Below are 26518 nucleotides of genomic sequence, written 5' to 3'. Positions count from 1 at the left end.
ATGTGCATTGAGGGCGATTGCCTGTTTAGCTGGGCAAACCTGCGCATCTCCAACGAAGTCTCAGCATTCCTCTGTGAGGTCCATTTCCCTAGTCCGACTGCCGTTGGCTCTGTACAAGCACTGATAGTGGCTTATTTTAAAATATGATAAAAATTAAAACTCTTACAGGGTAATTTGGTATTAAAATATTGTGACAGCATCACTCCATTTGGGGGGGGGGGAATTCTATTCAAAGGGTATAGCTCAAAATCTACATTTTAGATGGAAAATCTGGGACTCAACCTATACACGAATCGACCTATATAGTAATGAAAACCATGGGGCACAAGTTACAAGCACTGTGGAAGCTTAAGAACTAGTTAAATTTGGATTTTTTTTTCTTTTTAATGTATCAACTATTGGTGGGCCTAAATTTCAGCTAGAATGGCAAAGATGAAAGATTTTCTTCCCCAAAGATATGAATAAACCAAGTGTTTTACTTATAAAAAATAACTATCTAGTAGCTTCATGGTTACCAATGAGACTCAATTTTATGCTGTCCATGTTTAAATATATCTAGCTGCCATGGTGGAATTCAAAATTACTTAATTGGAATCAAAGAATGAGATCCTGGTTGCTAGTCCAGCAACTTACAACTTCAATGTATATTACTGCAAGTAAAATCTTGTAGTATGTTGCAGCTTGCCATATGTAATTAATTAGTGTACTAACATTTTTCTCTCTCTCTCCTTCATCACTATGTATCTATCTTTCATTTTTCTCCCCCTATTAGTTAGCTCTGGGAATTGTAAACAAATTTCACTTCATCAGTCCAGCCTATGCTTATATACATTGGAAGTCAAGCAAGAAAAAAAACTATGCTTAATATTAAATACTTATACAAACCAGACACAATTTCAATCCTATCTAATAAGTTTGCCAATGAGACCAGTTGCCAGCAGAATCACAAACAACAATGAGGGAGATCGATCAACTCGTTGAATGACAACAACCTTGCACTCAACGTCACCAAAACCAAGATTATTGTGTCAGGGGAACACGACCCAGTCCTCATCGAGGGTTCAATCGTGGAGAGGGTCAAGAGCTTCAAATCCTAAATGTCAATATCACAGAGGATCTGTCCTGCAGCCTCCGTGTTGATGCCATCACTAAGCAGGCTCGTCAACAGCTATGCGCTGTGAGGGGTCTAAGGAGATACGGTATGTAATCAAAAACTTCTACAGGTGTACCGTGGAGAACATTCTGGCTGGTTGCATCAACTCTCAGGACAAGAATAAACTCCAGAGTGTTGTTAACTTGGCCTGTGACATCACAGACACCAGACCTCACTCTGTTGAGATCTACACGAGGCAGTGTCTAATAAAAGCAGCCTCCATCCTTAGACCCCCACCACCCAGGCCACATCCTCTTCACTGCTACCATTGGGGAAAAAGGTACCTAAAGACAAGCACTCAATGGCACAAGGTCAGCTTCTTCCCTGCTGTCAGATTCCTGAATAATCAATGAACCAAAGACACTGCATTACTTTTCGGGCACTAATATTTTTATATATTTTATTTATAGTAATGCAAGACAGTTAAAATATGAATGTTTGCACTATGATGGTGCCACAAAACACCAAACTTCATGACAATAATGTAGAGCTCGTCGAAAGAATCAAAGACTTGTTGATCCAAACCAAGGCTTTTATTAGCAAAAGAACAGGAGCTCTTCACAGGTGGCCGACCAGTCCGGAATGATCTGACCTGGCTAGGGACACAACCCTTTAAGGCCCAGACAATAGGCGTGGCTTAGCTCTCAGCCAATCGCTGTAAGCACAGTCTAGATACAGTAACTATATACACTATGTACATTGGTAATAGATCTGTACTATCACAAATAAATTCTGATTCTGAAACTAACAGCTACCTTTTGCATCCCGCAAATAATTTCATGGACCTGTTCAAAAACAGTATTTGGTACTGCATCAATTGTACGCATGTTAAACTGTGAGGGTAGTGCATGTTAAGTTGCAATACTGTAGCAGGTTGCATTTATATCAACAATAAAGGATTGAGAAGCAACACTCATTTTTGACTACATCACCAATGTAGTCTGCAGTCAAAATGTTATGTTCGAAATTTTCTTTGGGTCTTAAAGAAGATAGATTTTTAAAAAATATCAAAAAATTATAAGGATAAACTTAAGCCACATGATTATGTTGCTGTGACAGATAACTCCTTCCCAGTTTCAGAGAGCTGACTACAATTATATTACATTTGTTGCTGATCAAACCATTTAAGAACAAATCTGTCGGCCCTGGATACAGAAAGGTAAAACTTGTACTCATGTAAACATATACTCCACAGAAACTCTCTCTTCAAATACTTTTAAGTTATTACAATTAAAACGGAAAGAAATTGAAATACACAATTTCACTACATGTGCACAACACATGCAGTGAGTGCAGAAGTAAACCTTTAACATTTGTTCACTTCATCAACCAAGAAAATGCCACTGTCCAAAATGAAGATGAATTTGACAATTTTTCTCTACATGCTGCATGTTAAGTTTTTGGAATGGAAGCAGCGTAAAGTTTCTTGTCAGAAACATTTTAGAGAAGTTATTTAAAAAAATATTCTCCATCCCTTAAACTATTGCCAATGCTTCCTGGAAATAAAGTATACTAACCCTGAGTTTAGCAGTGCAGTCAAAGATTCAGGAGACAGAACTCCGCCATTGGACATCAAAAGTCTGCAGTTATACAAAGTATTTGGATCAAAAAGAGATGTGAAATAACAGATATGATTTGCTATGCAAACATAACAGGCACACAAAATGCAACCACTTAAAATTAAGATACAAAAACAGGGTGGTTCATCTTCGTTCAAAGATTTTTCTCCACACTGTCGATTTACAAATCAGATTTTGTATAGTTTGACGACACCAAGTACAATCAAAAAGTTAGAAAACTCCCAGTAAATAAATCAACATAACTACTAATAGGGATAGTAAATGTTTTGAAGGTTGCACAAAAATCGTTTTCAATATATTCTTTCGACAGCTGGTCACATTTTAAAAACATGGTACGACACATTAACGTAAATAAGCTAAAATGCTGAAGTCATGGATGTTCCAGAGAAAACAAGTGGACTTCGTAGTCATGCGAACATCAAAGGTTGGGAGAGGAGGGGAAAGCGTTGGGGGTGGGAGGTCAAAGCCTGTCGGCAAAAGCCCGGTAGAGGCCTATCTTGATTTAGAAGAGGTGGATACCACACAAGCCCGTCTCGTTTCGGAGCCGTGCCCACGTTGGAATCAGGAACACAGGCCGGCCAAGGCCTCTCTGGTCACCTCGGCCAAAAGCTCAAGCAGCTTCCCACCAGCCGGAAACCCTCGCGCCACCCCACACCGATCACTTACGCTGACATTTCTTTCATCGCCTCACGCCCGACGACCGCCTCACTCCTCCGTGACCCCCCGGCTTGCTTCTGCTTCCTTTCCTGGACGCCGCCTCAGTCACTACTCGGAGGCTGCCTCCGAAATCTCATAAATATGAAGCCACCGCCAACATGGCGGCCAGCTGCCCCACTCCGCCCCGGCATGCGTCGCGCCGTGCGCGTTCCTCGCCAACCGTCGCGTCGCCCCGCCCCGGGCGCGTGCCCGCCCGTTTTGAGCGACTGGGCGTGGAATTGGAGGGGTGGACGCGCAGGTGGACGAATTCATTCCCCCTCTGTGTGGGCTTTGTTTTCTCCCCATTCGGGAGTAGTTCCTGAGAACCAGAACGATAATATGATGATATATCTATGTCTCCGCCGGAGTTTCGGCGCCAACTTTTGCCGACCTTAATGTTGCGTGGACATTGAGCACCAGCTGTTATTCTCCCGAAATCAGGAAACGTTGCCTTCCAGGTCGGCGTGGAGCACCTGCCCGTGTTGGGCAGTCTGGGGCCAGTGATGTGGCTCCTCAGTGCTGAGATTGCTGAGCAGGAACCTCTCTGGAGAATTGTGCTGACAGATAGAGGGGAGCTAGCAGTGTCCACCTGGACCGTCTGAGACCAGGTGGAGCCACATTCGTCACCCCGTGCCCTGAACTTGCCGGATGCCCTTCCCAGGTCAGCGCTGCCAGTGAACAGTGTTGCTGGAAGAGCACCGACTGCTCCACCATGTCTCGTTGGGAAGGGCAATGGTTTGCGCCCGCATGACTTCGGAGCAACTTTTAACCTGTTTTTTTAAAAAAAACAAGGATTTACGTGTGGGTAAATGCTTTGACATAGGCCAAGCGCTGTTAACAAATCCGGATTAGGCGGAGTTGTGCAAAGTAGGGTACCTGTGTACCCTGCTAGGGACAAAATTCACAGTTGCCTCGATCGGTGTTGATTGATTAGCAAGAGCCAGGGTGGATTTGCTAAAAAAAAACGAATGATTTCGCTGGAGACTTGATGAGCAAAACATAGTGTGATAGATTGGACTTTCAAAAGCCATGGATACATCATGTTTGAAGCCTCACTGAAGTTGGAAAGGGCGACAGGACCAGGGACGGCAAGGTAACTAAGTAACACAAAATAGTAATAGATAAAAGGCGTATGCACACACTTCTGGTTGGCAGAAGAAGAGTTAATTCACTACACTTGTCACATCTTGAGGATAAAAACACAATGTCAATATTTTTTTAATGTGTGTTTAATCTGCAAACGCAGAGACTCTATTCCAGGTCTGAAGTTATATCTTGTGCTTTATTGCAGTTGTTTGATACAAATCTGTTTACCTCTGTTTCAGACATAAAAGATCACAAACTTCAACAGCTCTTGAACTAATAATACACATCTGGAATTTTCCCCCTTGACTTTCCCTGACTTGATTTCTCTCTCTTTCCTATCCTTGTGTATTTTAATTATACTGTTAATTTCCTGCAGAGACTACAGCTTCACAAATCCCCTCCCCCCCCCCCAGCTCCATATTAGTCAACTCAGAATCCAATGTGATTTTAATTTAAAAAAAATTAAAATTTGGAGATACAGCACAGTAACAGGCCTGACTGACCCATGCTGCCCAAATACACCCATGTGACCAATTAACTTACTAACCCCATGCGCTTTTGGAACGTGGGAGGAAACAGGAGCACCCGGAGGAAATCTACGCAGACATGGTAGAATGTACAAACTCCTTACTGACTGCGCTGGATTTGAACCTGGGTTACTGACACTAATAGAGTTGTGCTAACTAATCTATTAACCATGCAGACGTTGGCATTTTTCTTTTTTGAGCTACCTTTAATAAACTTAAAAACTTAACAATATTATTGTCTGATCTTCTATTCATGATGAAACTTGTTAGGTCCATATTTATCAATTTAGGTAAACATTTAGCTAATCTATTAGCTAATAATTTAGACAAACATTTATAATCTGTATTCAATAATTATATTGGTCTATATGAAGATGGAAGCAAAGGATCCTTCCTTTTTTTTGGAATGACTGTTATTAATGCTGTTTTATCTGACTCCATTAAATCACAAGAGTCATTCATTTGATCTAACAATCCCATAAATATAGGGATCAATAACTCTGAATTCTTTGTAAAACTCCAGAGAGAAACCATCCTCTCCTGGAGCCTTATTATTTGGTAAAGATATCAATATGTCATATATTTCTGTATCAGTCAAAGAGTTTGTTAATTCAATCTTTTCCTCAATATTTAATTCTGGTGATATAATTTATGATAAATATTCATCTATTTTATCTCCATCCTTCAAAGATTCCGATTGATGGTTATTATTGTTCTCGATAATTGCTGTGTCTTCAATTGCCATGCTAAAACTTTCTGAGCTCTATCTCCCAACTCATAATATTTTTGTTGAGTTCACCTTATCTCTCTCCACTTTATACATTTGTATTTCATTAAATTTCAATTTTTTAAATTTCCAATATTCTTTGTTTCTCATCATTCACTTGATTCTGTAATTCTTTTTCCAACTTTGTTATTTATTTTTCCAAGTGGTTAACTTCAGACATATATTTGGTTTTTTTTCAAAAATCATGGCTGTATAACTTATTATTTGCCCTCTTAAATAAGCCTCCATAGAGTCCCAAACCACAAATTTATTGGTTACAGAGTGTTCATAATGTCTACAAAATTTTTTTATCTGCTGTCTTATAAATTCACAAAATTCTTGCCTTGTTAACAATGCAGTGTTAAACCTCCATCTATAATCCATATTCTGCTCTTCTTCCAATAAAATTGACATAACTAAAAGTGAATGGTCAGATAATAGTCTTGCTTGGTATTCAATCTTTTGAACCCCTGAGAAGAGATTAAAAACATATCTATACGTGAATATGTCTGTGTCTAAATGAATACCAAGCTGCATCTTCCTCCAACTATCAATAAGTTTCATTTCATTCATAAAATTCATCACAGTTTTAATTACCTTGTTTTTAACCATAATTCCACCTGATCTATCCAACTTGGAATCAAAAGTAAAATTAAAATCTCCCATGATTATTTTCCCCTGGATGGACATACAGTCTAATACTGGAGTTTAATGGCAGGAAATTTGAATTTTATTAGTATTAATATTAACAGAATTCAGAATCTGACAAAGAGAAAAAGGTTATTAAGTTATATAAGAAAAACATAAGTGGATGTAGCTTTTTTTTTTACAAGAAAATCATTTAACAAAAATAGAACATGGGAAATTGAAGAGGGATTGGGTAGAAATGGTCTTTATTTAACTCTAAAGCCAGAGGGGTAGCAATATTAATAAATAAAAGTTTACTAATTAAAATATTGGATATATCTATTGATAAATTGGGAAGATATGTGATGATAAATTGTCAAATTTATTTGGAATGTTGGACATTGAATATATATCCACTGAATATATATGATGGAAAATTTATAAAAGATGTTTTTATGCAATTAGCCAATACAAAGGGGAAAATAATAACCATGCAGACATTGAGGTATTCTGCGGCTGCTTTGTGCCCATTTCCATGGTTTGAACTCATCTCCCTTTTTCCTGTCTCTGTAATGGCAAATTGTAACTGGACTGCTGCTCCCAGCTTTTTATTCTCTCCATCGATTCAATGCTAACTGCCATTGCATCTATGGTTATGAAAAAATTTTCACAACCCTTCTTTGCTGTAACCTATCACTTCTATGAAGTTGCAGTACTTCATCAAACCCACTGGTAAGGGCAGTGCTGTTTTGTTTGAATAATTTCATTCTATCTCACATTCTATCTCAATGTCAGCTTTCAGACATTGAACTGGATCATGAGCCCACTGCTGAACATCAGGCCATTACCTCTCGGTCACTGCTTTCATATCCTCAAGAGATATTCCATCCTTCGGCTTTACTTCAAGACCCCTAGCTCCCATAGTCTGCCTCTCCATCCTCTTCAAGATTCACAAACAGAACTTTTTTTTAAACTTTATTTAAGATTTTATAACATGAATAACATATAGGATTACATTTAAAAAAAAAATTAAGAATAAAATAATAAAATTACAATACAATAACAGTAATCTAAATAAACTATACCCTCCCCAATAATTATTACACATTAATAACCCAACTCAAATTAGTCCAACCCCCCCTTTCCCCCCAAAATAAAGAGTTGAAGAATTAATAAACTTAATAATATATGTGAGAAAAAAAACCCACTTACAAAAAAAAACATAATCGATTAAAATACTAACAAAAAGAAAAGTAATTAATACTAAGATATCAGACTTAAAAAACATATTTAAATCAAACTTAAATGCATATATTTAACAAACGGAGTTAAGATGAAACATATATTTAACTCAAACTTAATATAAAAAATTAGTAAACTTAGTAACATTATCAATCAAAAATTCTTAAACAATAATCAATTCTTAAAAAAAAATTGTAGCATGAAAAAAAATGAAAAAAACTTTCTCTATAGAGATAAACCTTCCCTAAATCTATCATCATATTAGTCACATAAACCACCATCTTAAAACAAAATTCAAACCTCATTAAGCATTGTACAATTCAATTTTAGTACTCTTCCACCATTTTTCCCTTAAACAGAACTCTCTTGATTTCATCTTATTATATCCCACAAAACGTAAGACTCCACCCTATTCTCCCTTTGACCATTCCCTTCTCAATTCCATTTGCTGCTGAGACGGTTGCCTCATCACAATCAATTTTTCTTCACAGTAGACATTTAATTTCTGTATGCCTACACACCATAGCCAGATGGGATGAAAATTTTTCATTCTTCCTTAAGAAGAGCCCAAACTAGATCTTTTCCACTACCATTCTCCTTAGCTTGGCTGAATTCATTCTTCCCTTTTCCTTAATCATAACTTCACCTCTATTACAGTTGACAGGATTCTCAGCCTTGTTTTCTCTTTTTCTTGTATTTCATCCCTTTCTCCTAGCCAGAACAAAACTGGTTTTCTCTTGTCCTCATTCTCCCCCCACCAGCTAGCCAATTCAATACATTATTTTCAGCATCTTCAGTTGGAATCTATCATCAGACATATATTAGCCACTTTCGCTTCAAACATTGAAGAAATCAAAGGCAGTTTGGGTAACTGATTTGCAGAACCAGATACCTGTCACTTTAATTCTCCCTGCAAACTTTCTAACTTTGACCTTCAACCATGCTCCAATGATGCCCAATGTAGAATTGAGGAACATCTAATTTTCCATCTAGTTGCAAATTAAATTTAACAATGTCAAGTAGCCCCCTTTTTTTCTCTAGAGAAGAAGCTCTATCTTACATTTTTTTTGTTCATTCATATAAAACTGCCAGTTTGAAACCATTGTTCCCTTCACTTTGATCTGCAGCCTATCACTGATTGATTGACCTCTATACTCTCCACCTTTAATTATCTTTGCATCATAAAATATGCTTATTTTCTCACTTTTCAGATTCTGATTGAAGTCATTAAATGAAAAGTCGACTGTTTCTTTCTCCATGGATGCTGCATGACTTCCTGACTGTTTACAATATTTTTTAAATATTTAATCTTACCAGCATATTTTTTGCTCCATGTCCGGAATGGTGGTCTTTCAGGCTGGAAAGAGTTCCCGATCAGTTACCAGGACCACTACTTTTTGTAATATATATGTTAATGATTTTTGTCTATAGGGAAATTTCAGAATTCAAAGATGGTGTAAAATTTGGAGATATATTTAACTTTTAAGAGAATGGTAATCATTTTCAAGAAGATACAGACATATAAGTGGAAAGATTAGGTAAAGAATGTCAACTTACACATTACATATTGGTAGGATGAAAGAAAATAACCAATTTAGAGCCATAATTTTAAAAGTGGTGTAAGAACAGATATCTAATGCATAGTTCATTTAATTAAACAGGAAAGTTTGCTGATGCTGTGATTATAGTGCAATCTTTACAGAAGTGCTGGAGAAACTCAGCAAGTCATACATCATCCATAGGAAGCACGAAGTAACCAACATTTTGGGACTGAGCTCTTTGTCAAGGTACAAACAAAAAGCAGGCAATGCCTTTTTGTTGGCTATGTGGAGTAATCATTGTGACAAGCCTACATAGGCAAGGCACCTCAAGTCTTCCTCCGAAACATTGACAAGTACATTTTACTGCCTAGTCCCACTGACCTAAACCCAGTCCATACCCCTCCCATCCATGTACCTGTCCAAATTCTTGTGTTAAAATTGAACCTGCATTCACCACTTCAGCTGGCAGTTCATTCCACAATCCTAACACTCTGTGTGAAGAAGTTCTCCCTAAACATTTCTCCTTTCACCCTTCATGTCCTCTCGTTTGTATCTCACCTAGCCTCACTAGAAAAAGCTTACCTACATATCCCTTATAATTTAAAATACCTCCCCTCAATATTTTACGCATCAGGGAAAAATGCCCTAATCTGATTAACCTTTCTCTGCAACTCAGTTCCTGAAGTCCAGGCAACATCCTTAATAACCTCTGCACTCTTTCTGTCTTATTGATATCTTGCCGTTAGTTAGGTGACCAAAACTGCACACAATGCTCCAAACTTGGCGTCACTGACGTCTTGGACAACTTTACCATAGCATCCCAACTCCTATACCTAACACTTTGATTTATGAGGGTCAATATGCCAAAAGATCTCTTTACAACCCCATCTATAGAATCTATGAATCTATCTGGGAACTATGTATCTATATTCCCAGATCCCTCTGTTCTATCACACTCCTCAGTGCCTTTTTGCCAAATTTGGTAACGCTCTCCCCTTTCTTGATCTCTCTGTCTCCATCTTGGGAGACAAACTCTTTACAGATATTTTCTACAAACTTATGAGCTTCCACACTTAACCTCAATTACATTTCTTCACACCCCATCCCCTGTAAGGATTCTCTTCCTTTTTCTCAATTCCTCTGCCTGTGTTGCCTCTACTTCCAGGATGAGGTCGTCCATTCCAGAACATTTGAGGTGCCCCCTCCCCCCCCCAATAAAATTGTATCTTCCCCTTGACTCCATCAACTGAACCCTTGCCTGCATCTCCTCCATTTCTCACACATCTGCCCTGGCCCCCTCTACCCTGACACTTAACAAGGACAGGATTTCCCCTTGTCCTCATCCTCACCAGCCTCCACATCATGATATTATCCTCCTCAATCTTTGCCAAATTTTTCCCCTCTCTAATTTCCACAGGGGCTGCTCTGCCTGGGTCTTACTGGTCCACCTATCAGTTCCCACTAATCGTCCCCTTGGTATCTACCCCTGTGATTGAAAGAAATGCTACACTTGTGCCAACACCTCCTCCCTCACTACCACTCAGGGCCCCAAACAGTCCTTCCAAGTGAAGCAATGTGTGAATCTGCAGGGGTAATTACTGCATCTAATGTGATGAGATCAGAGAGACTGGAGACAAATGGGGAGATGGTTTGATTGAACACCTTTATTATGTCCACTGCAATAACAAGGATGCTCCCAGCAACCATTTTAATTCCACACACCATTCCCACTCTGACATGTCTATCCATGGACTCATGAATTGCCAAACTAAGGCAGCCTGCAAATTGGAGGAACAACACCTAATATTTAATCTGGGCACTCTGTAACCAGACAGAATTAACATTGACTTCTCCCATTTCCATTAAACCATTTCCCGTGTCTCTCTCTCTCTTTTCCTATCCCTTTGTCTCCTGTTCTACAGCTCTCCGCTTCCTTCCCTTCACTCTCAGTTCTCCCTCTCAGCTCTCCGTATCACAGCTCTTTACTCTTCTGCCTTCCTACCTATATCCACCAATGACTACTTGCCTGTTAGTCTGAACTCTTTCCCCCTGCTCCTTCCTCTCTCCTCTCTTCTCCCCCTGCCTTTTTATTCAGGCACCTGCTGCTCTTTGCTCATACCTAAATGAGGGGGTTGGGCCAGAAACATTTGTTACCTTTTACTTCCTTTAAATGCTGCATGATCTGCTGAGTTTCCCAAGCACTTTTGTGTATTATATAATTAATTGTTGGCAGGTTAAGAAAATGATGTAAAAGATCAAGGATCCTTATTGGAGTTCTTTGAGGATATAACGAGCACTGTGGATAGAAGGGAGAAGATGGACATTGTTTAATTGGATTTCCAGAAGACATTTGATAAAGTGCCACGTAAAAGATGTAAGCATAAGATGAGGATGTATAGAGTTGGGGGTGATGTATTGGCATGGAATGAGGATTGGCTAACCAATAGAGACAAAAGAGTTGGGATACAATGGTGTTTTTCAGGTTGGTAATCAATGTCACAGGGGTCAGTTCTGGGCCCACAACTATTCATAATCTAGAAGAGGGGAAAGAATGTAGTATATTTTAAGTTTGCTGATGACACTAAATTGAGTGGAAAAGCAAATTATTCAGAGTATACAGATTGTCTGCAGAGAGATATAGATAGATTAAGTGAGTGGGCAAGGATCTGGCAGATGGAGTATAATGTTGGTAAATGTGAGGTTATCTATTTTGGGAGGAAAAATGGAAGATCAGCTAATTATTTGAATGGCAAGTGATTGCATCACACTTGGGTGTGCTTGTGCATGAATCACAAAAGGTTGGATTGCAGGTGCAGCAGACTATCATGAAGGCAAATGGAATGTTGGCCTTCATTGCAAGAGAGGTTGAATTTCGGAGCAGGGAAGTAATGCTGTAAGTGTACAGGTACTGGTGACGCTGCATCTAGAGTAATGCGTACAATTCTGATATCCTTAACTGAGGAAGGATGTCACAGAGGGAGCAATCCCTGTAGATGGAGGAGAGGGAAATTTGTGTGTCTAGTTGTGGGATCACGTAGTAGGTAGTGGAAATGGTGGAGGAGGATAGGTTGGACATGGAAGCTGGTTAGGTGGTTGGTGAGGACAAGGGGAGTCCTAACCTTGTTTGTGGGGTGGAGGGGGCCAGGGCAGATGTGCTGTTAATGGAGCATATGTGAGTGAGGGCCAAGTTGATGGTGCCAGTATGAACTCATCGGATTGAATAGCTTAATTTCATTCCTTTGAAGTCAAGGATGATTTGGTTCCATTTCTGTAGATTTGAAGTGGCTAAGAAGGGTTGAATGGAATCCATTGACTCTGCCACAGTTGATAGGTATGGATATTTGAGGCACCAGAGAGGTGATCTATTGGGATTCTATGTTCTCTTTGCACTTTTCAAGTTCAAGTTCATTTATCGTCTCGTTGGACAAGTACAATCTGGCAAAACACTGTTTTCATGCAAACACACATATAGACATAACACACATGAAGACAAACAATACATATGCAGAACAAATATACTTAAAGTCAGTGATGGGAAAAGTTGCCAAAAAATTTGGAAAATATCAACAATCTGCAAATGTAATCACCACCACAGATTTCAGAAGTGAACATAGAACATCGCAGCATAGACCCTTCAGCCAATGATGTTGTGCTGACCTATGTAAACCTATCCCAGAACAATTTAATTTTTCTCTACCTCCCACCCATAAACCATTATTTTTCTTACATCTATGTGCCTATACAAGTCTTTTGAATGTCCCTATTGTACCATTCTCCACCACTGCCCCTGCAATGCATTCCAGACACCCATCACATGGAGTTTAAAAAAAAAAAAATCCTCTGATATCTCCCCCAAACTTCCCTCCACTTACCTTAAACAAATGCCCTCTGGTATTTGCTGTGGTCACCCCAGGAAAAAGATGCTGGCTACCCATCGTGTCTAAACCCTTCATAATCTTATGAAGTCACCTTTCATGCTTTGTCACTCCAAAGAATAAAGCCCTAGCTCTGTCAACTTTGCTTTACATGACATGTTCTCCAATCTACGCATCATCCTGGTAAATCTTCTCTCCAAAGCTTCCATATCCTTCCTATGAGGTGACCAGAACTGAACACAATATTCTATGTGTGGCCTCACCTGAGATTTGTAGAGTTGCAACATGACCTCTTGACACTTGAACTTAACCCATCTAATGAAGCCCAACATCCCATTTGCCTTCTTAATGATCCTATAAGCCTGCACAGCAACTTTGAGAGATGCATGGATTTAGACCCCAAGATCTCTCTGTTCCTTCATATTGTTAAGAATCCTGCCATTAACCATGTACTAGGCCTTCAAGTTTGACCTTCAAAAATGCATCATCTCACACTTGTCTGGATTGAACTCCATCTGCCACTTTCCTGCCCAACTTTGCATCCTCTTGTAAGCACTATCCACAAATCTTCCAACTTTCGTATCATTCGCAAACTTACTGACCCATTCTTCCTCCTCTTCATCTAGGTCACATAAAAACCACAAAGAGAAGGGGTCCCAGAATCCCTGTGGAATTCCACTAGTCACTAACCTCCAAGCAGAATACTTTTCATCCACTACTACTCTCTGCTTTCTACAGGCAAGCCCATTTTTAATCCACACAATGAAGGTTCCATGGATCACATGCCTCATGACTTTCTGAACAAGAATCTCACAAGGGACCTTGTCAAACATCTTACTAAAATTCATATCGACCACATCTCCTTCCCTACCATCATCAATTTCTTTTGTTACATCCTTAAAGAATTCAATTAGGCTCGTGAGGCACGACCTTCCCCAGACAAAACTATGCCTATTAAATTTATAAAGATCTGGATAAAAACAAGGTGATACATTAGTTTCTATTTTAGTATCATCAATCCTGATGGACTAACTTCTTATTATTTAACCTTTAATGACTGGTGGCATTTGGCCATGTGACCGTGATCATCTTGTCCCATTTTACTTTGTTGAAGCTTACCAGTTGAACCTGTGGGGAAATCGTTTTGTGAGCACCAAGTGCAGACATGGAATTGGAAGAAGGGCATTATTTAAATAATTGTAATCCCTGCACTATTCTCTGTTTATTTGTTATTATTCTGTGACCTGCTGCATAAGAAACAAAGCTGTTTATTATATCTTTGTATATGTGATAATAAACAATTCAATTCTTGTTCTCTTGTGTGTTGTCTTTCAGTACCTGAGAAGTTGCAGTAAGACTTCCATTGGATCTGTACTTTATATTTGTATGACAAGAAACTATTAATTAATTCATGATTTCTTTACTGTCATGTAATATTACACAAAATTGCCTTCTGTAAGGCAAAGAGCCACCATTAGTGTCGCTGGTACCCCTTACAATAAGAGAGAAGGAGAAGCAATAGAGTCCCTTCAGAGTAACGGAGAGTCTGTGGATTCTCCTCCAGCACTCCTGCAGCCTCTTTAGCTGCATAGATCCATGTTCAATCCATAGGCAACCTTAAGCTCCAGATCCAAACCGCTGACACGATCAGGAAGTCTTCAGTGCTGAGGCCCTTTGGGAGCCCTTCTTGCCCTCAGTACCCTCTCCAGCAGACTGCAGATCATTGCAGGACCTCTGATCACAGCCTCATCTGCTGAGCCCCTCACTGGTCCCCTGCTGTGGTCATAGTCCTATAGGGTTGTCTCCTCTCCTCTGCTTTGCCTTCTCAATGGAGGTGTTCCCCCTGTTTTTGGTGCCCTGTGCTGGACTGCTGTTCCCCAGAGTTTGCAACCGTTCATGGACACTACAAGTATAGGCACCACCATTTTTGACCAGATTTTAATTTAAAAACACCATTGATTCTAGTAACAGGCTGTTTTATGGAGCCAGTGGCATTGGGATCAGGTAGCTGAGCCCATCAGAGCAGCACTGTGTCTCCGTTCTCTTGGGTTAAAACCAACAGCAGCTCTGGTAGCATTGCCATTTTTTTTCTGTACCCATATCTCACTCAAATCCCTCACTCCCCTGTCAGTACCCTCACCACACTCCAGTCCTTTCCTGTCTGCACTCACATCTCACTGCAGTTCCTCACACCCTGGTATTTGGTTGAAAAGGAAGATGCCATACAAATTGGAGTGAGTGAATGTGGAGATAAGTCTGAATTGGAGAGATCAAAAGTACAGGAATTAGAGCAGAATTTTAACTTTGGTGTAGATGAATTTGATTGAGAAAATATGGCAAATCATGGAAACAGGTGTGAAATTATCATCATGTAACAAAGAATAGAATGGAGTCTACAGGAAGGAGAATAAAAGGAAGGCAAGCTTTATAGGAATGTATTATTAACCTATCCACTTTAATGGAAATTTGAGAAAGGAAAAGAAAAAATCTGTTGGATCACATGAAAGGGAGAGGAGGTGAAATTTGTCAGCTAAAGTGATGCAACTTTTGAATTCTTTACAAGTGCAAGAAAAAGCATCAATGCTGTCATTAATATAATAGAAAAAAGGTGAGGGAAAAGTTAGCCTGATAAAGGTTGGATTCATATATCCCACGAGGAATCGTGCATGGATTAAATTCACATATGCTTCAATAATGCATCTTTGAACTGGTGGAACAAAGGAGAATTATGGAAGTTATTCAATACAAGGCCAAATTCAGTTCGACAAAGGAGATTGGCGTTAAAGGGCGAGTGGTTGGGCAGCTGTTCAAAACTGAAGCAAAGAGTACTGAGGCCATCCTGGTTTGGGATGGAGGTACCCAGGGATTAGGCTTCCATTGTGAAGATGAGCCAGTTGGGTCCATAAAGCGAAACTCAAATGTGCAAAGATGTAACAAGTATAAATGTGAAGAAACCAGGCAAGGGGAGTCACGATAATAAAGAAATCATTTGTGTAAGACAAGAAATGGCTGAAGCAATTGGTCTCCCAGGGCATTCCAACTTGTAGATCTTGTGGAGAAAATGGAAGCGGGCAGTCGATGGCTGGGAGACCAAGGGGCTGAGGAGGAAAATCTCCAGAGGAAATAGTCATTTGTTGGAGGATATTGTTTGATGATGGGACTCAGTCCAGTAAGAAGTCAGAGAAAGGGGTTTAATAACAATATTGGAGTAGGTGCTGCAATTTCAGAGTGGGGTATGTTAGAATGAGTAAACATAGTGGAAATGTTTTCATGGATAATGTTTTAGTGGTTATTTGCATTGAACGGATAAAGAAGACCAGAGGCAAATGAATCAAGAATTTTGAAGTTGGGAGAAGGTGTCCACAATATGGAGTAAGAACTCCTGGCCAATAGGCACAGAAGTGAAGAAAGGTAGAAAAGAACCACGATATCATAGGCACAGAATTCACTTGAATGATGATGGGGGGGGGGGTGGGGTGGCAAAGCAGGGGCCTCTGCTGAGGATTTATCATTTGGGATCAAAGAGGAAAGGTTCAGAAGGGACAGTGAAAGCACAGCAAGAGCTAAGATTTGGGAGAGAAGTGATGTTAGAGGAAAATGAAGGGTATGAAACATCTGGAGAAACGTGAGAATTCAAGAAGGCAAACTTCATACTCTGACTAATTGAATGAAAAGTGTGTTATGTTAAAACATTAAATGGATTGAAGGATAAAGTGAAATGGTGGATAAGACAACTTTGAGAAAAAGTATGTTGATGCTTTTGCAGAGAGAGGTTCAGAGCACCTGGAGACAGCTGAGTCTTTCAGCATGGGTCTTAAGATATAACAAGAAGAGTGATTCAAAATGCACTGATTATCTTTGAAATCTTGTCTGCTGCAGGATTATTTCCATGTTTGCAGCTCAGGAAAAATAAAATAAAATTTGTTGGATTTCAAAAAAATGACTCCTGCTTTTGTTCTTCTGTTTTGGAACTGGTGGTATGATTGAATTCCATTGCTTATTATTTTTATATGGATCTTTTTTGCTCTTTTGGATTAAAGTAGCAAATGGAGGAATATAATCAAGTAATGAAGAACAGTTGACTAATATAATGAAAAGTAAAGTTTTGTTTTTATGAGAAAATGTTGTGTACATATGGTAAGAATAATGCGGGTTCATGAAATATAGCAATGTCCAGTGTAATTTCCCTCCAAAATTGTTAAAACAATTTAACAATTTTGCCTGCCTGGGATTATTGTGTGTATTACACTCTGATTAATCATTCCTCCATATACAGCAAGAACAAACAAGTGTTTGGTTTAATTTGTTGTACCCATTTAACCCAGGCTTGCACCTACTGAGAACCTGCACATTCATTGTAACAAAACATGCTTTTTTTTTGATTATGGCATAAGGTGCCAACTATTTAATTTCAATTTCTCTGGCAGTGCTTGTAGCTCTCTCATTCTTGTTAATTGATGCCAAACAGAAGGTTTATGCATATATGCAGTTAGGATAATTGACTGTTGGATAACTACAAACCAAGTTATTAACCTACAGATATAATCACCTATTATTTAAAATAAAATCAACATCCAACTTTGAAGGGCCAAAATCTATGGTACAAAGCACCATCACATCTCCTAAATCAACATGTTCTTATATCGGTTGCCAAAGTGCGGTGTGATTGAGAACTTGCAACAGGCTTCAGAGGAATGCTGATTGTATTCCAAATGTACACCATGAATGGTAGTTCATTGAAATATTGAGGCATTATAACAGCATTCTAATGTTTTTTATGGTCATGGGTTCACAATTAGAAATTTCAGTTGTGAAACTGGAAGTGTATTGCATCCTATTGGAAAATGTTGCATTTGACATAGTCAGGAGACATTGGGAATTGGAAGGTTGAGGTATTAGAAAGTTGAGAAGGCCCATTAGTCAGGAGCAGGATCTGGACAAGTTGATATGAATAAATGAGAAAGGTTTTAAAATGGGTACAATGCACAGATATAATGAAAATTTTACTTTCTGCAGCTTCCCAGTTATGTAAAACGCATATGCACAAATTAAGTATAATTAGGGTGCCATAAAGTGAACATATATGAAGGGAAGAGAAAAAGAGTGATTAATGGACATTCATTATTGATGGCTCATATTGGAAAAAATGTATTCTGTCAGTAGTACAGACAGAGTTTTGATTTTGTACAAGTATTATGTTTGGGTGAGATAGGGATGTTCAAGAGATGTTGAGAAAGGGTTCTTGCATCTAGAGGAGCTAGACTTAAGGCTTCTGTACCTTCTCCCAAAAGTAGCATTTAGAAAGAAGGGTGGCCAGGGTGATGGAAGTCTTTTATGATGTTGGTTGTCTTCTTGAGGTTGTACTTCATGGTTATCTCTTTAATGGCAGTAAGGTAGTGCTGACAGACTTGGCTATGTCTGCCATTTGCTTTACCTTCTGCATTTCTGGGCATTTGAGTTTTTGAACCAAGCCATGCATGCAACCAGTCAGTATATCTGTAACCACAGTAAACCTGTCTATATTTGATAGAGTAGTTAGTGAAATACCAAATCTCCTCAAGCTTTTTAGAAAGTCGAGGCATTTCGTGATGGTTGACTCAGTCAGTTGGTCACAGCAGAGATGCTCTGATATTTGGACACCCAGGAAGTTTAAGGACCCACAAATGAGCTTTGGCTATCCCTTCCTTAAGTCCACAATCATCTCCATGGTCTTGCTGATGTTGAGAACAAAAGTATTATTTTAGGATCACACAACCAGATTCTCTGTCTCCATCCAAGAATCTGACTCATCATTGGTGTAGATGCCTAAAGGATCAAAACCCTAAAGGATCAAAAGTAAGTAAAGCATTTACCAAACATGAGTTCCAAGTCAGAGCTGATGAATCATTTCAAGATGAAATTGGTAACATAATGATTGATGCATATAGTAGTCAAAGGTTGACTACTTTTTTTGGTTTAATGAATTGTGGATGAATGGAACTAAAAATACAGGGAAAAATACAACATAATGAAATGGTAATTCTATAAAATTCAAGAAAAATGACAATTTTGGAATTTTTGCCACATCAAACATCAAATATGTTTGTTTAAAAAAAATTACACGCTACTTTAAATATGTTCCACAAATAAAGCTGTGATTGGGTAAAGCTCCATTTCTGGTTTGGCACCTCATTGGATAGGAACAAAGCAGATGTGAGATTCAAGATACTTTTATTGTCATGTAATAAAACAGGTGTAAGGCAGACAGATTTGACATCAGCAGAAATTGTCAGGCACCTCTTACAATCAAGAGAGAGAAGCAAAATAAATTTTCCTCAGAGTCACTGATTGTGGATTCTCCCACAGACATACAGACTTCTGTCCAAACCATTAGCAACCTGATCACCAGATCCAAACCTCCAACACGATCAGGAAGCCTTCAGCACTCTTGAAACCCTTGCACCCCACTTTGTTTTTGTATGATCAAATCTGGAGGCTATCATCTATTTAGCAAAGATGTTAACCTTAAATTTTGTATCTTATGTACATAAGTAAATGAGTTACTGTAAAACCCCCTGGTATTTGGCACCTTTGGGGATTGGTAGATGCCAGTTAAGTGTATTTTCCGGTTGCTTGAGATTGCATGTTGCATGGATTGTTGAACTCAGAGCAAGGCGTGCCAATTTTAAACTTCCATAATTTTTACCTATTTGTTCTGTGATTTTTTTTTGCTGTTTCTTTGAGGCTGCCGGTTGCTTGAATTCTGGATAGAAACATAGAAGATAGGAGCAGGAGTAGGTCATTCGGCCCTTCGAGCCTGCTCCGCCATTCAATGAGATCATGTCCCCACCTTCTCTCTGTAACCCCTAATTCCCTTATACTGAAGAAATGTATCAATGAACCTGCCTCTACTGCCCACTGTGGCAATGAATTCCACAGATTCACCACCCTCTGGGCAAAGAAATTCCTCCTCATCTCGGTCCTAAATGGTTTGCCTATTATCCTCAAGCCATGGCCCCAGATTCTGGTCTCCCCCACCATTGGAAACATCCCTTCCGCATCCATTCTGTCCAGTCCTGCCAGAATTTTATATGTCTCTATGAGATCGCCTCTCAATCTTCTAAACTCCAGTGAGTACAATCCCAAATTGCGCAATCTTTCCTCATAAGTCATTCCTGCCATTCCAGATATCAGCCTGGTGAATCGCCTTTGCACTCCATCCATTGCAAGAACATCCTTCCTCAGATAAGGCGACCAAAACTGCACACAATACTCCAGGTGTGGTCTCACCAAGGCCCTGTACAGCTGCAGTAAGGTATCCTTATTCCTATTCTCAAACCCTCTTGATATGAAGGCCAACATACCATTTGCCTTTTTAACCGCCTGCTGCACCTGCATCCTCGCCTTCAGTGACTGGTGCACAAGAACCCCTAGGTCTCTCTGCACTTCCCCATCTCCCAATCTATTGCCATTCAAATAGTAATCTGCCCTCTGGTTTGTATTACCAAAGTGGATAACCTCACATTTATCCACATTGTAGTGCATTTGCCCTGTATCTGCCCAGTCCCCCAATTTATCCAAATCACACTGGAGCTTCCTGACCCCCCTCTTCCGTGCACACAAGACAAGACTGAAGTTTTGCAAACCTTACAGGCTGAATTAACTGACTCTTCCAAATATGTTCTTTAAAATTAGCAAAGCCAAAATTTATAAAGTAAAAACATCAAATGCTGGAGAAGCTCAATAGGTTAAACAGTTTCCTTTATGTAGTAAAGGCAAAGATACATGAGCATCATTTCAGCCTTGAGCCCTTCATCAATTTATGAGAAAGTGCCGGCAAGTGTCTGAACAAAAATAGGAGGAGGAGGGAGGGAGGGTGGCAAGGCAGAGGATGATGGGTGGAGAAAGGAGGGAGGGGACATCAGCAATGGTGGGAGTGAAAGAACACTTAAATTTACTAGGTACGAACTTTTGAATATTTTATTTAAAAATTTAAATCATAAAAATGAATAAATTTCTTCAGTAAAGACTTTCAAAACATTATACATATGATATAATTCCCTTCCTTCCTTCCCTCCCTCCCTTAACCCCATCCTCCCCTCAAAACAAGCCCAAAAATGAAAGAAGAAAAATAAGGACAAATAAACAGTAACTGGAGAATGTCAAGGGAACAAAATATATATAATAAAATCTTTATAATAATAATGGAACCAGAAGGTTACCAAGTGATGGGGTCTTTAGAGAGCTCATTAAACTTTTATACCCAAATTTTGCAAATATGGGCACCATATTTTCCAAAATATCTGATATTTATTTCATAAATTATGTTATTTTCTCAAGTGCAATACAACTACAAAGTTCAGCATGCAATCTCCATACCTAAATCCATATCTGATTTCCAAGTAATGGCTATACATTTCCTTGAAACTGCTAAAGCAATTTGTACAAATTCATTTTGATACATAGTTAATTTCAATTTAGGATTTATAGCCCTAATGTTACCCAACAAAAATAGCATTGGATCCTGTGGGAACTTAGCCCTTGTTATTTGTTCCAAAAAGGTTCTAACTTCTAACCAAAAATGTCTAACTTTAGGACACTTTCATGTAGAATGCAGAAATAATACAACTTCTTGACCACATCTAAAACAGGTATCAGATAACATAGGGCACAATTTTTAAAAAAAATCTTTGAGGAGTTAAATATAACTGTTGCAAAAAGTTATATTGAACAAGCCTATATCTAACATTAATAATTTTGGTCATATTTTCTTTATATAATTGCATCCAATCATTCTCATCTATCTGGATATTCAAATAATCTTTCCACCTTAAACTCAACTTATGCACCCCTAGTTTTGGGGTTTCTTTTTTAAGTAAATTATATATTACAGAGATGAACTTATTTACACTACTATTATGAATCAATAATTTCAGTTCACTTTGACTAGGTAAAATCAAATTCTGACTTATTTTATCAATGAGAAAGGCTTTAATTTGATAATAACAGAAAAAAGTATTATTTGGAACACTACATTTATTCTTCATTCGTTCAAATGTATTAAAATTCCCAGCTTCAAAACAATCCTCTATTCTCTCAATACCCATTCTCATCCAAGTCCTCAAATATTGATTATCTACAGAAAATGGGATGTCTATTTTGATATAAGGCATCTCTAATGAGATTAAATCTCACAATAATTTCATAATCAATTTTATTCCATAATTCAATCAAATATTTTAAAACTGGTGCATCTCTATTTCCTACCAACAATTTTGAATTCCAGTTATAAATAAACTATGTAGGAACTTGTAAATGAACACTAGAGTAATTAGGAGAACATGTCTCAGGATGCGACTTTTAATGCAGGGGAGCATTGAGCAGAAAGCTTTCTTTTAAAATTATATTTACTAAGTTTTATCATGAAACAAATACATTGTAAGTCCATATAAATTAAATATATTATACATTTTGATTGGTATCAGAAAATATTACACATGGCCTTGTATTCCAATCCATACATACATATATTGAGAAGAAGAAAAGGAAAATCTAAAGAAAAAAAAGGTTCTGATAATCTGACCCCCACTACCAACCAAGCTTGAAATTAGTATTCTAAGCAGACTTGAAATCGAGCAACAGCCTCCAGAGATCTGACCAAATATGCCCATTTATGGTATCCCCACACCTTGATCACTACAGTTGTGAAAGTAAGCCATAAATGGATCCCAGGTCTTATGAAAAGAGATCTTAATTTTCTTGACATTATGTCTTTTTTTTCTAAACATAAAAAGGACATCACATCCAGTAGCCATTGTCTTTGGGTGGATGGAAAGTCCTCTTTCTATTTCGGCAACATTCCTCTTCTAGCCAGAAATGTAAAAAATGCTAAGACCTGATTTTGGTTGGACGTTAAATTTATGGAGAAACCAAACATCACAATTAATGGGCATGATTCTAGATCACACATGTCAAACTCAGGCCCGCGGGCCAAATTTGGCCCGTGATATAATTATATTTGGCCCGCAAGATCATATCAAATATGCTGTGCCAGTATAGCGCATGCATAGCTAATACTACAAATCCCAGAATGCTTTGCAAATGCATTGGCGTCAGCCCGCTAATCGCCCCCACCTCCTCTGTTTACTTTCATTCGCATCTGCAACCTGTCGCCTAACTCACATGTAATAAACCCCTTATGAAAAATGGCCAAATGAAAGACAGAAAACAGGACTTTTCAAGACAGGTGGGAGGCAAACTCTGACCCCAGAGTTTGACGAACTTGCATCTAAGAAGAGATGCCAAGTATCTGGTTTAGACCCAGGTGCATCAGAGTAAATCACAGTGTAGCAAGCTAAGCTTGGATTAATATTTTCTTTGGTTAACTTTGGACTGTTCATAGTTGAAAGATTGGAATTTCATTGAAGCAAGTTGTTATTTTTTTTACTTGTTGGCTTGTGAAAAAAAATACATTTAAAAGGAGCTTAAAGGCTATAGAGAAATATTATTTATTGAATATTTTATTTCTCATTTGTTAATGCTTCTTAACATAACAATTTACAGCACGGAAACAGGCCATTAGGCCCTTCTAGTCTGCACCGAACCAAACACCCCTCTCTAGTCCCACCTCCCTGCACAATGCCCATAACCCTCCATCTTCTTCTCATCCATATATCTGTCCAACCTTTTCTTAAATAATACAATTGATTATTTAAGAAATAAATAAACTTCTTCTGGAAAGAGTTTAACCAAAACTATTATTAAACATTTATTTTAATAAGAATAAGTTTAACATTACATATATTGAAAGAAGAGAAAACATGCAAATGTTGTTGAAAATTTTCAATAAATAATTAGTTTGGCCCACAACTTAGTCCAAGTTTTTAATTTTGGCCCTCTGTGAATTTGAGTTTGATACCCCTGTTCTAGATCATTCCCAAAGATGGCCCAAGAGTTTCTGAAAATATCAGTCCAATATTCTTCCAAACTGGGACAAAACCAAAACATAGGTATCAAAGATGCTTCAAAATCTTTACATTTGTCACACATTGAGTTGATATCTGGGTAAATTCAAGCAAGCTTAGAAATGTGTAAATTGAATCAAACTGCCTAGCGCCCAGAGATGAATCATGGATAAGGGGCAAATTTGAAATCCAATCTTCTTCTGAAAGAGACATGTTAAGATCATGCTCCCATTCAGTTTTGATCCTGATGAAAGAGACTGTTTTTAGACTCAATATTTTATAATATAAAGCAGATATTATACCTTTATGTACAAATTATAATTCAAAAAGTTTGTCTATGAAATTCAGATGCAGAGGTGTGGAAATACTGAAAGTTTAGAACAAATAAAATGTCTAATTTGATAATACCAAAAAGGTGTCTATTTGGCAGATTAAATTTCATCATCAATTGTCGTAAAGATGCAAAATTTTGTTGGGTAAAAATATCCTTATAAATTTTAATTCCTAGCTGATTCCATTTTCATAGCTTACATCTAAAATAGCAGGTTGAAATAGATGGTTAAATAGAATAGGACTATTAAATATAAATCCCAAAATTACAAAAAAAAATCCTAAATTGACTGAAAGTCTTCAGTCTATGTCTCATTATTAAATTCTTTATCAGTTTTGGAATAGAGAGGTAGGATGAACTCAATACTGCCCATAAGGAGTTATTCTTAAAGGATTTCAGTTCCTTTTCAATCCAATTGGGACAGTCATCAGGTGCTTCTGTGCACAGCAACAAACAAGACCCCCCACGAACACTTGTTTTCATTCCCCAGGAAATCAGCAACTGGAATGTCCCTCCCAGTATGGCTTATGTCTCCGGGACCAGTGCTCCTGTGTAAACATGCACAGACCCACAAAGCCGACCCCCTGGTCGAGCTGGTGTTCCTCCTCCACACCAGTCACAACTACGCCTACATCAGGTACCCCAGTGGCCAGGAGGACACTCGATAGTGTTCCAAATAATACTTTTTTTCTGTTATTATCAAATTAAAGCCTTTCTGATTGATAAAATAAGTCAGAATTTGATTTTACCTAGTCAAAGTGAACTGAAATTATTGATTCATAATAGTAGTGTAAAAAAGAAACCCCAAAAATAGGGGTGCATAAGTCGAGTTTAAGGTGGGAAGATTATTTAAATATCCATATAGATGAGAATGATTGGATGCAATTGTGTAAAGAAAATATGACCAAAATTATTGTAGAAGTTTGTGTTTATAAGTTTATAAGCTATCTAGAAATATCAATTATGAGAAAACCAGCACAGATTTTCCCTGTCTGGAATGTTCTTTGGCTCAAAACGCGTCTCTCCCTCATAGCTGTTCTCTGGAAGCCTGTGACTATTTCTGTTGCAGAGGAAAATCTGTGCTGGTTTTCTCATAATTGATATTTCTAGATAGCTTATAAACACAAACTTCTACAATAATTTTGGTCATATTTTCTTTACATAATTGTATCCAATCATTCTCATCTATCTGGATATTTAAATAAACTTCTACATTTTGGCTTCAGCAGAAGCACCAACACCAGCACAGCCTCCACAATCCCAGGACCACGCCAACCTGATGCATCTTTCTGACCTCTGGCATCCGTGGCCCGCCCACAACTCGGAGGCCAACCTATCTCTCCTGCCCCTCCAGCGCCTTCCCCTCTTGCCAATCCAGGCCGACCTGGACACTCCATGCTACACCATGCCAACCACTCTGGTGCCTGCCCAACCAACCTGACTAGCCCTCAGGCACCCAGCACACCCTTGCTGACCTTTGACCAGGAGCCAACCCTGTGATGGTCACGGAGACCCCAACGCGCGCTGTAATATGTAAACACTGCCTGGGACTATTACTCAACCCCCCCACCCTGGACAATTTTAAAGAAGGTGGTGAATGTGGTGATATACCACTAGCATACAGCAGGGGCAATCTCCATACCTACAGGAAGACCACCAGAGGACAGACTACACCTGACTGGCTGTCAATCAGCCAACCTGAATAGACCCCTAGGAGGCTAACTCCACCCAGCCGGCTGTCAATCACTCGACTGGTATATAGTCCTGAGTCAGCCTCTCCTGAGCAGACACTCGGGAGCCACCATCACAGCCACTACTGTAGCAGAGACTTTTAGTCAAATAAAGCCTGTTGTACAGTCTTCAAGTTTGTTTCTGCTTACTGCTGCTGCAGTGTATCATAAAACTGTGTCTAGTTTCTTTTCTATTTCTTTGGCCAGATTTTTAAAGCATTGTTAATATTGTTATAGCCACACTTCCTGTCAAGGTACAAAATGAACAACAAAACCACAAAGTACCTTTAGCTAATACAGCTGCTCATTCAAAGATCCCAGTCAAGGGTACAATATTTAAGGACAATCCTTGAATAGCTAGATCGTGTCTGACAAGTAGTGGAGTCAATCAGCCATATTTGGACAGTGATCCCATTTGACA

The 26518-nt window shown here is 38.6% G+C and overlaps 1 protein-coding gene and 1 long non-coding RNA gene across 3 annotated transcripts in view; one reads left to right on the top strand and one right to left on the bottom strand.

The window, feature by feature from the left end:
- Nucleotides 1-3578, bottom strand: part of LOC138760657 (poly(A) polymerase gamma-like) — a 42728-nt gene extending 39150 nt beyond the window's left edge. For both annotated transcript variants that reach the window (XM_069931512.1, XM_069931511.1), the window contains exons 1-2: nt 3400-3578; nt 2671-2733 (exon numbers count right to left, since the gene is read on the bottom strand). In XM_069931512.1, the coding sequence (XP_069787613.1) occupies nt 2671-2733; nt 3400-3416 (80 nt within the window). In that variant the 5' untranslated portion in view covers nt 3417-3578. The remainder of the gene's footprint in view (nt 1-2670; nt 2734-3399) is intronic.
- An 86-nt stretch (nt 3579-3664) lies between these two features.
- Nucleotides 3665-14404, top strand: LOC138760656 (uncharacterized). Its single transcript, XR_011355787.1, has 2 exons — nt 3665-4522; nt 9339-14404. It is a non-coding gene; the product is annotated as an uncharacterized lncRNA (long non-coding RNA).
- The last annotated feature ends 12114 nt before the right edge of the window (nt 14405-26518 follow it).

The sequence above is a fragment of the Narcine bancroftii genome, chromosome 4 (assembly GCF_036971445.1).
Source record: "Narcine bancroftii isolate sNarBan1 chromosome 4, sNarBan1.hap1, whole genome shotgun sequence".
Taxonomy (NCBI): Eukaryota; Metazoa; Chordata; class Chondrichthyes; order Torpediniformes; family Narcinidae; genus Narcine; species Narcine bancroftii.
This window is presented reverse-complemented; position numbering and strand designations above follow the sequence as displayed.